General features: G+C 32.7%; 1 protein-coding gene and 1 long non-coding RNA gene across 2 annotated transcripts in view; one reads left to right on the forward strand and one right to left on the reverse strand.

Moving 5' to 3' along the window:
• LOC107563872 (uncharacterized) overlaps positions 1–8,797 on the forward strand; it is an 18,048-nt gene extending 9,251 nt beyond the window's left edge. The window contains exon 3 of the long non-coding RNA XR_001606153.1: positions 8,786–8,797. This is a non-coding gene — a long non-coding RNA (uncharacterized lncRNA). The remainder of the gene's footprint in view (positions 1–8,785) is intronic.
• Positions 1–13,394, reverse strand: part of mid1 (midline 1) — a 38,191-nt gene that overhangs the window by 14,146 nt on the left and 10,651 nt on the right. The window contains exons 2-5 of the mRNA XM_016248839.1: positions 9,692–9,787; positions 8,002–8,109; positions 3,290–3,438; positions 2,180–2,307 (exon numbers count right to left, since the gene is read on the reverse strand). Of these exons, the coding sequence (XP_016104325.1) occupies positions 2,180–2,307; positions 3,290–3,438; positions 8,002–8,109; positions 9,692–9,787 (481 nt within the window). The remainder of the gene's footprint in view (positions 1–2,179; positions 2,308–3,289; positions 3,439–8,001; positions 8,110–9,691; positions 9,788–13,394) is intronic.

Consider the following 13,394-nt stretch of genomic DNA (forward strand, 5'->3'; position numbering starts at 1 on the left):
TGGGTCCAAAAATTATTCAGACCGAGTCTGGGGAAAAAACTGAAGTTGAGGTGTTCATGAAGCTGGGTGACAGCATGCCCAGGAGACTACAGGCTGTTGTTAAGGCTAAGGGCTGCCTGACTAAGTGTTGATAGTTGTGTAAATACTGTCATACTAACAGCTGTCTGAATACTTTTTGGTTGATTGCAATCCATTACATACCTTTCTATCAAAATTATCTAACATTATCAAGCTGAATTTGTTCTGACACAATTTAACTCTGAGTTCTTGTCATATTTTATTACCATTTTCTAAACTAGCGAATAAACTGTGATAATGTGAGAAATGTTGAAGGTGTCTGAATACATTTTGGTTTGACTGTATCTATTTGATAAATGAAGTTAACCAACTAACAATATACATACTCTTTTGGTTTCTGTACCCAGTATTTAAAAAATTTACAAATGCAATAAAAATATTGGTATCGGTACTCGGTATCGGCAAGTACCAACAATAAAAGTATCGGTATCGGGCGAGTACTGGAAAAAGTGGTATCGGTGCATCCCTAGTACACATACTGCATTCAAAAGGCCAGAAACACAGATGCCGAAGCTAATGCATTTCAAATGTGTTGTGCATACTTACCGCAACATGTAATGTGGTGGAAATAAATACATGCCTGTGCCATTAAACTGGATGTCATTACTAGCTGCAGTAATTGTTTCTAAGATCTCACTTCATGATCTCTCCTTTAAATTTAGTTTAACTTGATGTACTAAAATACCTAAAACTGAAATAAAAATTTATAAAATATAAAATATACAGTAATATATGAAGAGTTTGGTTCCAAAACGCTGTAAATCAATTTTGATTAATTTGAGTAAAAATGTTGAGATGAAAACCACTACTTTCTGTTTCAAACATTCACCTAGCATCTTTAGGTTATAGATACATATACACACATGTATTATGTAAACAAAAACTTTTATTTTGGATGTGATTAATCTCGATTAATCGTTTGATAGCACTAATATATATATATATTTCAGAATTATTTATTTTTATATATTATTATTTACTATATAATTAATTAATTATTCATTTTTTAAGATACATAATCCTGAGAAAAAAAGAGGAAAGTGTATATATATAAAAAGTTACTAATATATACTAATATATTTTATTTAAAAAAACCTATGCAAAACAACTAAATTATAAACAACTAGTAAATCATATATATTATAATATATTACTGTTTACTCAACATAAAATAGAACTTACATAGTCAGAATCCTTTACGTTCTTGTTTTTGCATAAAATGTTTCGTGCCTTAAAAGAGCAAACATACGGCAAAAATGTGGATGACGTTACTATTATTAGCATGAAGTGATTTTGCGCGACATCAGTGAGCAGTTGGCAGAGAAATAAAGCAGACTGTGTGTTTGAGGACTCCCTCAAGCCGGCCGTCTGCTGCGACCTCGCAGAGATAAAAACCAGAAAAACATATTTGCTTCAGCAGGAGCTCTGACTTCAGTCCCTTCTGCTCCTGAGAGAAGCACTGAAACACTGACATCTACTTCATCTGCTTCACACAAGACTCTCTGACAGTAGAGCGGCAACATCAACATCGCTACACCCTTTGACTGATTTTGGCACAAATGAACTCCATATAGAGTTACATAACTGTGACTTCATGAAGTTTAGATTTTCGCAATCATTACAGAGTTACAATCTATGAAGTTGCAGTGTTCAAGAATTGCATCCAATTCATTTTCAATTCAATTCGGCCACAGTATTCGACGGTAAACACACGACGCGACAATATATGGTTTATCCGAGTTCTTCAAGCCATCTCTGGTATTTTTTATAATAATAAAATATGTTTATAATAATAATTTTTCTGTTAAGTTGTTTGGGGCGTGCTGCTTTTTAATTGCAATTAGCTTAAATTAACATGCGCTTGCAGAGATCGAGCAGCTTTTACTACTGCGATTGTATAGCCTACATTTCATTTGAAAAATTCAAACTGCCTAATATTGTGAGCGCAAACTGTAATAAAAATACATTAATCTTCATAATAGCGCAGCAGCCCGCGGGCCACCTGTTGAGTACCCCGGCTTTAAAGCAACATCTAGCTGCATGCTGCCGATGATTGTGTATCCAATCCGCGTTCTGCACTGATCTGAACAAGTGAACTGACCTGTAAGGTAATCCAGACCCTCCAGCATCTTCTTCTCTCTGGAAAAGTCCAGTGTGAACGCGTCGAACGTGTCATTCAGGTTGATCTCTGGGATCAGGACCTGCGAGGACGCCGTCGCCATCGAGACTCTGGAATTATATATTTTAAACATGAAATAGGTTAACACCAGTGTTGGGGGTAACGCACTACAAGTAACGCAACTTGTGTAATCAGATTACTTTTTAAGTAACTGGTAAAGTAATGCATTAGAAGGAAATATCGGAGTTAACACCAGTTACTTTGTTTCTCATGTCTTGACTGACAGCTCTTGTGTTGCCATGGTGACAGAAATCGTGAGTAAGTGCAGAGCGTTGTGTGTGAACATGATCTTACTGTAGCTCTAGACTAAATATGAACATGTATTTACTCACCTGCACAAAAACACATTCAGTATTCCTCAAAATGAATAAAAACAGTCAAATGCAGACACAGAATATTATACAAACCCGCATTAAATAAATATGTTAAATAAGACAAACATGTATTTAATTCTATTTTATTAACCAATGTATTTGCTACTGAGCTTCGATGGTCCAATTCAAACATACTAATATACAAAAATGACACATTTGTGTTTCACTTTTGTTATTGCTGAATAGTGTTGAACTTTCTTCTCCTGCGTCATATTCTTCATGCAGTGCGCTCTACTGTACAGACGTGAGGCGGATTCATCTCACTTTTGTTGTGAAAGGGCTTGTACATTTGTAAAAGAAGAACTTTTTTATATCAAAAACAGACAAGCAAGCCCAGCCCAGATTTAAGAAGTAACTCAAAAGTAACGTAACGCATTACTTTCAATAAAAAGTAACTAAGTAACGTAATTAGTTACTTTTTTTTAAGGAGTATCGCAATATTGTAATGCATTTCTTTTAAAAGTAACTTTCCCCAACGCTGGTTAAGACATGCTAAGATAGCATGATAGTATAGCTTTATGTTAAATGTGAATGAGACCTTTTTAGTTACACGCTAGTACTTTTAAGATTTAAAAGCACTTATTGCACACGTTTGTTTTTTCCCCTGTAGTTTGGCTCCAGACTGACATTACGGCTTTTGCATGTAAAGTTTGCTCACCGCTCTGAGATGCTCTTTGCGGTCTGCAGGAATCGAGCGTGATCCGTCTCTTTCAGAACCAGATCGGCTTGAGTGATGAGCGAGGACGATCTCTCCACGAACTGCTTACAGTTAGCGATCTGTTGCGCTAGCTTTCTCAAGCGAACCACCTGGAAACACACAAACACACGTTATGAGGACGAAAACAGGCCAGCTCTGCCAAACCAGCATTAATAGTTTGTTTTGGTGAACTTTCCTGTTCTTGTTCCCACCAAATTTCTATGTAAATAGTCAGAAGATTATCCATTTTGTCATCAGATATAAAACAGGGTTTCTGCAGGATTGATGAAGGTAAGTTCAAGACTTCTTTAAGACCTGTTTAAGACCACAAAGTAAATTTGTGACCCTAGACCACAACACCAGTCATAAGGGTCCATTTTTCGAAATTAAGATTTATACCTCATACGAGTAGTTTCGTTTCGAGTGAAAACAGGGCGGAAAAGCTGGGAGGTTTTAAAAGAGAGCTAAGGGAATTATACAATGTATAATGAATGTATATATAAATGTACCTCTGAAGGTTCTGACTGTCTTCAGAAACGATTTGATGGCATTTTGTTTTCATCTTCGCTCCATGTAATACCTAAAGGACGTCTTCTTAATCGCAATACTGCTTTGTCCTCGGAGTTTACGGGAAACGGCTCTAATTCTGCTTTTCCATAAGCGCCACCTGCTGTCAGCAAGTGGATTTACACAGACTTATATTACATTCAGTCTGTGTGCAATTTCTGTCTAGCCAAAAATGGACAGAATTTGCACGCCCTGTTGTAAATATTGACCGGTTGATGAAAAACAAGCTTATGTGGATTCATACACATAAGCTATCTAGAATTATTTATGGAGCAGATAAAATACATATAATCATTTAATAATCAATTATCATTTTGATTTATAGCTTTTCTTTATTTAAAGGCTGAAATGTGAGGTTTACCTTTTTATGAAACTTTTTCAAAGCTTTATTTGAACATTTACATTAGATATTTCAGCATGCTATTAAACTGTTGTCAGTCAAGTTGTCATTTAAAATCCGAACATCATTGGTAATGTTATTGTTTTAGTGATTATGCAAACAAAAAGTATTTTATTTGTCGTTTGTTGATTTTTAAATATAAAACTTGGTGAAGTGATTTATGTGTCGGTACTTTTTGAACATGTCCAGCACATTTTAACAATACCGTGATAATACCGATAACCGTGATAATTTTGGTCACTATAATCGTGATAAGAAATTGTCATACCGTTACATCCCTACTCCAGGGTCACATTTAAGGAATAAATTTAAGGGAACACAATATCGTCTCTAAATGTAAATGTTTACCAAGAAAGACGGAAAGAAAATTTAAACTATGTTTAAACTGAAAATTAAAATAAACTCTAAAACTACATTAAAAAGCCATTACTTGAAATAAGATAAAATACTAAAAAGAAACTTCAAATTTTTTTTTTTTTACTTTTATTTTCAGCTAGTACTAAAATAACTAAAACTACATAGACAACATTAAAAAACAATAATAAAAATCATGCAATATAAATTACTAAGACTTTAAAATTAAACTGAATACTGAAACTATATAAATACAATGTTTTCAAATAGCTCTGCTCCCAACTGTTAGAAAATATGGAAATAACTTTTATTGCATTGTTTTGATCACACTGCAAAATATGAATATCTTCTTCAGTATCTTTGTCTTATTTTCCATTGCAAATGTCTAAAAGTTTCTTAAATCAAGACACATTTACTTGAGAAACAAAATGACATAAGATATGAAGTCTTGTTTTCTGTGAAATGGATCAAAATGAAGTGCGCTTCTGATTAAAACAAGACCAGTGGGCTCTGAAAAATCAACTCTATTCAAACTGAAATATCAGAAGCGGCATTAAAGTCAACCTGAAACCACTTTAGCAAATCATTTTAGTTGCATAATGTGAAAAGTATTTCTGTGTGAAATAGTTATTTTATCCATCTGCAATTATGAAAAGTGGGCATTGACATCATGACGATGACTAGGGCTGCCACTAACGACTATTTTTATTTCGATTAATCTATCGACTAATTTATCGATTAATCTAAACGATTAATTTCCCACAACAACAAAAAAATCAACTATTTTACTTACGAATATTTTATTAAACTATACTTAATTAAACCAAATGAAATCCAAAAGTAAAAAAGTAAAGTGCAACATAAAGTGCAAGAAGCAACTTTATCTCTCACAGTCCAAATCACTGAAATCAAAGTTCAGTGTTATAGTGTAACAATGACAACATGCCCACGTGTTCTAGTCTACTAATAATACAATTATAATCAAAAAACACTTTTTAAAGGAGAATTTACCAGAAATGTTATTTACCAGAATTTATTTAGGAGAAAAATGTAAGTGTGCAGTATTTCTGAAAAAAAAAGTTTTTTTTAAATAAAATCAATTAAATCTTTAAAATTTAAAAAAAAAAAAAAAAAGAGTATAGAAAAATGGATTTCATAGGGCCCTATAATTATAATAATTTTTTTGTGATAATAAAAATAGATGTTAGTGAACAATAGCCTTTAAAATTACTTAAAATACATATATAATAGCAATGAGGCAATAATAATTAGTTCAAATAAAGTATCAAAAGCAAGAAATCATATGGTTTTATTGAACAAAACTGTTAAAATACATAAATAGAGCTAATGTACATTACGCATTACAACAAAGGCCTGCAGGGGGCGCCAACGGCCTGATGATTATTTTTACACATTACTGTGCGATCTAATACTCGTTTAATATTGACCAAGCACCATTTCATTCAGATGTCCACTTAATCTTTAATATTTGGTCGTTTCTTTAGGACAGAAATGCTATAGCCACTGTAATTAAAAGAATATGTGGACACCAAAACGTGTAAACTTATTTTGAAACCGCGATGTATTCTCCTGAGTTTGCGTAGATTTATAAATGATTTACCTTACAAATCTGATGAAATGGCGCACGTTGTGTTCCCAGATGAACGTTATAATAAACCAAAACACATGTAAATGATAACAGTTCCTGTGTAGCTACTGTGAACGGAGCCGCTGTGTGACGCACGTACTTAAAGCGCATATACTGTATTAGAACTGCATCGCATATAATTATTTAATTAAATCGTAGCATTTGTGAATTCACAATTATGCTTAATTATGACTTTTAAATGGGTTTAATACATCATGCAGCCTTGGTAAACAGTCTAATAATGTGTTTTATGGATTCTCGTCCGTGAAATGCGCCACTTCCGGTATTTTGCCGGTTAGTCGACGAGAGCAAAACGAAGTCGAGGATTTTTAAAAATCGAATAGTCGAATAAAATCGACGAATCACGACAGCCCTAATGATGACAAACAAAGATTAAACTTTTGATAAAATATTACACATGCAAACTTTGTGTTTGTGGAATAACCGAGGAATCGTGCACAATAAGACCGGGAACACACATTAAGAAAGTAGATATGATTTTTTTTCAATTTTGTGTAAATTGTGAAATATATTAACGTCAATATCTGTTAAAATGTAATTCATTTCTGTGATCAGTGATTCTAATATGCTGCTTGAGAAACATTTCTGATTATTATCAGCTAATGCAGAGGGCGCCAATGGCCTGACGATTGTTTTTACACATTACTGTGCAATCTAATACTTGTTTAATATTGACCAAGCATCATTTCATTCAGATGTCCACTTAATCTTTAATATTTGGTAGTTTCTTTAGGACAGAAATGCTATAGCCACTGTAATTAAAAGAATATGTGGACACCAAAACGTGTAAACTTATTTTGAAACCGCGATGTATTCTCCTGAGTTTGCGTAGATTTATAAATGATTTACCTTACAAATCTGATGAAATGGCGCACGTTGTGTTCCCAGATGAACGTTATAATAAACCAAAACACATGTAAATGATAACAGTTCCTGTGTAGCTACTGTGAACGGAGCCGCTGTGTGACGCACGTACTTAAAGCGCATATACTGTATTAGAACTGCATCGCATATAATTATTTAATTAAATCGTAGCATTTGTGAATTCACAATTATGCTTAATTATGACTTTTAAATGGGTTTAATACATCATGCAGCCTTGGTAAACAGTCTAATAATGTGTTTTATGGATTCTCGTCCGTGAAATGCGCCACTTCCGGTATTTTGCCGGTTAGTCGACGAGAGCAAAACGAAGTCGAGGATTTTTAAAAATCGAATAGTCGAATAAAATCGACGAATCACGACAGCCCTAATGATGACAAACAAAGATTAAACTTTTGATAAAATATTACACATGCAAACTTTGTGTTTGTGGAATAACCGAGGAATCGTGCACAATAAGACCGGGAACACACATTAAGAAAGTAGATATGATTTTTTTTCAATTTTGTGTAAATTGTGAAATATATTAACGTCAATATCTGTTAAAATGTAATTCATTTCTGTGATCAGTGATTCTAATATGCTGCTTTGCTGCTCGAGAAACATTTCTGATTATTATCAATGTTGAAAACAGTCGTGCTGCACAATATTTTTGTGGAAACCGTGATATGTTTTATTTTTCAGGATTCACAGATGAACGGAAAGTTCAAAAGAACAGCATTTATTTGAAACAGAAATCTTTTGTAACATCATGTCTTTACTGTCACTTCTGATCAATTTAATGCGTTTTTGCTCAAGCACCTTTCCTTCTTTGATCTTAGTGCCGATGATTTGTCTCCTCTGCTGTACGATGTTTATCAGTGTGTCGCACTCTTCAGCCAGTTTGCTCTCTTGATGAGCCGCATTGTGCTGAAATAATAAAACAAACAAACAAAGCAATCAAAATGCATAATTTGGAGGCCGGTAGCGTGACATTGCATGCCTAAAATCATGCTACATGTGGTTTTAGAGAACAAAAACAACAGTGATATAATAAAATACATCAATATTTTATATAAGTCATATTTATTAATAATAATAATCAAAATAGCTGTATAATAAAAGCAGAATATCAGCGGTCTTAAATGAAACAAGTTAAAAAATTGTACTTACTTTAATGATTTACTTCATTATAAACTGACTAATAATGTCAAAATAATGCAAAAAAAAATCATAATGGTCCTAAAATAGGCTTAATTTCTTTAATATACAACTAAACTTATTTTATTTGAGCTATTTTCCCGTGCAAACTTAAACTTTATAGACATCACATAAAAAACACAAACTAAAACTAACAAAATTAAAATGAATATAAAACTATTAAAAAATGTCATTACTTGAAATATGATAAACATTAACTGAAATAAAACAAAACTATTTTTTTTCAACTTTATTTTAGCTAGTTGCCAAGGCAACATTTCTCATTTTCAACTTTGGTTTTCAACTAAAACTATATAGATATCATTAGAAAAATGAATACAAACATAATAATAAAATCACAAAAAAAGTTAATGATTAAAACTTTAAATTGAAAATATAAAAATAGCACCCAAAACAGCAACTACAAAAAACATTTTCATTATTTGAAATAAGATAAACATGAACTGAAATGAAAAAGCACTTTATTTTAGTTCAAATCTAACTTTGATGCTTGTTATCTCATAATTAGATTTTGAGACTTTAGCCTGGATTTCACAGAGAGGCTCACATAATGTTTGCATTTCGTGATAAATAAGTAAAAGAAACACTAAAGTGAATATACTGAACTCATTTAAGCCGATATAAGCTAAAGAGCTGTAATAATCCATCTGAAGGACTGTATTTGGGTCAAAGACGTTAAGACGTCCGCACAAAAGAAATGTACAAAAGTGATTATATGTCCATAGAAAGCACATTGAATGAAGTAAAGTGTCTACTTTTAAGGTTTCAAATAAGTGTTTGGAGAATAAAATGTCACAATTTGGTTGAAGTAATGTTACATTGTCATTCAGTGTAACACTTATATTTATGTAAAAATTCAAATGACATGCTTATTCTGACGTGTGCAGATTAAAATATATAAAAGAATAAGAGAGCTTGTTAAATTTTATTGTGTTTTAAATGAGTACAAATTCTTACTGACAAACGGGCAAAATCTAGGATAGTGGCACATTTTAAAAAATTGCAGCTAATTAGTAGCTGGGGTGAAACTAATTAGTCTTTTAATATGTCATAAATAGATTTTTGTTGTAAATATGCCTGACAAGATTGTTACACTCTCTTCTGTAAATCAGGGGAAACATGTATGACATTAATTTTTTGCTCAGAAAAACAAAAACAAAATTGCAATTAAATTAAACGGAAAACTTTTTAATTTTTTTGGGAAAAACAACAACAATTTAAAGCAGTATTACATTTTTTTTTTTATGCTTAAACGCTTTTTTGTGTTTGACTCGTGCAGAGATGAAAGTACCTCCACATGTTGACACGTCTGGATCAGCTTGGCCATCAGGTTCTCCAGCTCACTGTTCCTCTTGATCAGATTGCTGAGGTTGGAATCCAACATGTGCTGCGGGGAAAAACAACAGCAGAAAGAAAGCTCTGTAAAACGCCAGTTCATTTCATATCAGCACGGTTTAACTCACTGAGGGAAAACAGCAGAACTGAGTCCTCTACCAAATATCCTACATCCATAACTGAGTTTGGAGAAGCTGCGGCATCTGAAGCGCGACTCATGCACTGATGCGCCGGTCTGTCGTTAAGCATGTCAAGCGTCGTGTGTCCGCGGGCCTGAGCGCTGACGCTCGTCATGGGGGAGGGAGGAAAGCGTCTGCCACGGATTTGGTATTAAAAAAAGCAGATCAAGTCCGTTCGATGAGCTCCAAACTCATTTCTGCTTAACATGAGCAGTGGAGACCATCAGTGAAAATGCTTTTATTTTGCATTTAGCAAGTTTAATACAAAATGTTACAGCTACAGTGATATTATCAGATGATATTATTACATTTACATTACATTTAGTCATTTAGCAGATGCTGTTATCCAAAGCGAATTACAAACGAGGACAACAGAAGCAATTAACACCAACAAAAGAGCAATGATATGCAAGTGCTATAACAAGTCTCAGTTAGCTTAACGCAGAACACGTAACAAGGTTTTTTTAAATCATATAATAAATAAAAAGAAAACAGATAGAATAGAAAAAGAATAGAGCGAGTTAGTGTTAGAGGTCTTTTTTGCTTTTGTTAATTGTATAATAAATGAAAAGAAAACAGATAGAATACAAAAAGATTAGAAAGCTAGTGGTAGTTTTTTTTAAAGAATAGAATTAGAATAGAGAGTGCTAGAGTTAGAGGGTCAAATAAAGATAATGATTATAATGATAATGACATTATGAGTGAAAGTGAGCATGAAATGGCTTTAATGCAGGGTTATTATCGTTATCTAAAACTAAAACTATATAAAATATTTTATTTGCTTACAAATAAAAACATAAATATTAACTGAAATAAAATATTTTTAAAATTATTTCAGCTAGCTGCCAAAGCAGCATTTCTCATTTGTTTAGTTGAAATACTAAAATAACTCAAACTTTAAAACATAGACATAAAAAAACTAGTAAAATTGCGAAAAATCTAATAAAAAAAACTTAAAATTAAAATAAAAAAATAAATATACAATCTAACAAATTTACAAAAACTGTAAAAAAAAAAAAAAGATATTCATTACTTAAAATAAGAAAACACTAACTGAAATAAAATGTAAAAAACCTAAATAATAAAAACTTAATTTTATTTCAACTAGTTGTGAAGGCAAAATTTCTCTTTTTTTTAAGTACTAAAATAAAAACGAAAACTTGTAAACTATGCAGATATAACAAAAAAAAAACGAATAAAGTTATAAAACCGACAAAATTACTAAAACTTTAACATTAAAATGAAAACTGAAAATATAAAAATAAGAATTAAAACAATAAAAAAATGTATATTACTTGAAATAAGATCATCAACTCAAATAAAATTAAAAACCCTCAAACTTTTTTCACATAGTTGTCAAGGTAACTTTTCTCATTTTTGTTTTATGTGAAATACTAAAATAAGTAAAACTTAAAAATGATATAGATATAATAAGAAAAAATAAAGTAAAATTTCTAAAACTTTAAAATGACAAAGAAAACTGAAAATATGCAAATAAAATCTAAAAATATATTTGTAAAATGTATTATTTGAAATAACTGAAATAAAATAAAAATAAAAAAACTTGCTTGTTTTTACTTTGGCATTTGGCATTTTCATTCAGTAAAAAAAAAATAAGAAAAACTATATGGACAAAAAAATCTAATAAAAAAAGACAAGAAGAACACAACAAAATTACTAAAACTAACTAGAATTAAAATGAAAAAAGAAAATGTAAAAAATCTAATTAAAAATATTAACAAAAGCCATAATAGTACATAAATGCTGCTAAAACAACACTGATTTGACAGCAGCACTGGAGTAACGATTAAAATCTGATGATCGTGTTTTATAATTTAAGATTATTTTCTGGAAAAGAAGATCTGACCGTCTGTACGAATGTGCTTAATTGTTTAGTGTCCTAGAAACAGTGCAGAATATGAAACATTTTTCCTTAAAAAAAAAAAATTCCATTCAAACATCAGCTCGGTCTGACCAGCAAATAAAACAGCAAATGCATGTGAAATATGACATTTGAGAGTTTCATTTGTAAGGTTAGGAAATGAGGTCAGTGAGTTCAAACGATGACAAGAGACCAAAGAGAGCATGTGTAATGTGCACAACGCTAAAAATAGACAATCAGAGAGATGGAAATCATACTCTCTGCCGGAGCTCTGATTTAGATGACATTTAATCCCCGACACATTTTCTCAGATTATTCATCTCTGTTTATCTTTGGGATTTTAACCCGGATAGCACATCAAAAACAATCCTACTTCATTTTGGGCAATTGGAAAAACCCAGCAGATTATGCACAAGGTTACAGTGGGAAAATGATGAATATTGCAGCGATGCAGTCATTTCAATTTGAGCAATAATGCAAAAATTAAACCAAGTATTAAATTATGAATTTGACATAATCAGGCCTTTTTGTCCTGCATGTTTGTGCATGCGTGTGTGCTTATTTGGAAGTATGCACGCAGAATTAATCATGAGCGGTGAATCATACGATGCAGGATTTTGCACTCTGCAAAACGACAAAATGATTCTAATTTAACCTAATTACTTTGGATCAAAGTGTTGCATCAACATTAAAGGAATAGTTCACTCAAAAATGAAAAATTGCTGAAAATGTGCTCATCCTCAGGTCACCCAAGCTGTATTTCTTCATCAGGTTTGTAGAAATGTAGCATTGCATCAGTGTCTCAGCAATGGATGCTCTGCAGTGAATGGGTGCCGTCAGAATGAGAGTCCAAACAGCTGATAAAAACACCACAGTAATCCACACTAGGGCTGTGACGGTGGTCGCTTGCCATCGCGGTTGTCTACTGCCACCGGCGGTAGTGCACGTGACGTCACGTACTCTATAACAAGCATAATACGAAGTTTTGTATACAAGTGTAATAACAGTAATAACAGTAGCGGAACAGTGAACCGTGTCTACACCGGACGCGACACCGCCGCGTCGCAACAGGTTGAGTCTGTCTAGTGTCTACACAGGACATCTGAACTCTGTCAGTACCTCATAAACAGAACGAGGCAGTTTACCGTCGGGGATTTGTCATGTTGTGTCGAGCCGCATCCAGTGTAGCATCACTGATTATAATGAGTTTTATAGTATTTAGTTAGTACTTTCTCGTTGAACTGTATTATTTCTTTGATATTTATTTTAGTGTTTTGCAGGCTGCGTATTCACTGACTGAAGTGCTAAAATAAACACGAGCTCACGAGTTGAATCGGGTGTGTTAGATGAGTGAGACAGTGCTCACTGCTCCAGGACATAAGAGACATGTTCTTAAATGTGACTCATATATGCATGCACAGTTTTAAGGCAGCTTTAATCGCCTTTTTGGTAACTTCATGACTTAACTGACCACGTGAGTGGGGTGGCCAACCCTAACCCTGCCCCTGCGTTAAATATTTTTAATGCGTTAAACTGAAAAAAAATGTGCCTGCATTAACACGCTAATTTTGACACCACTAATATATATATATATATAT

Source organism: Sinocyclocheilus grahami, unplaced genomic scaffold, assembly GCF_001515645.1.
Source record: "Sinocyclocheilus grahami isolate Dianchi unplaced genomic scaffold, SAMN03320097.WGS_v1.1 scaffold894.1, whole genome shotgun sequence".
Taxonomy (NCBI): domain Eukaryota; kingdom Metazoa; phylum Chordata; class Actinopteri; order Cypriniformes; family Cyprinidae; genus Sinocyclocheilus; species Sinocyclocheilus grahami.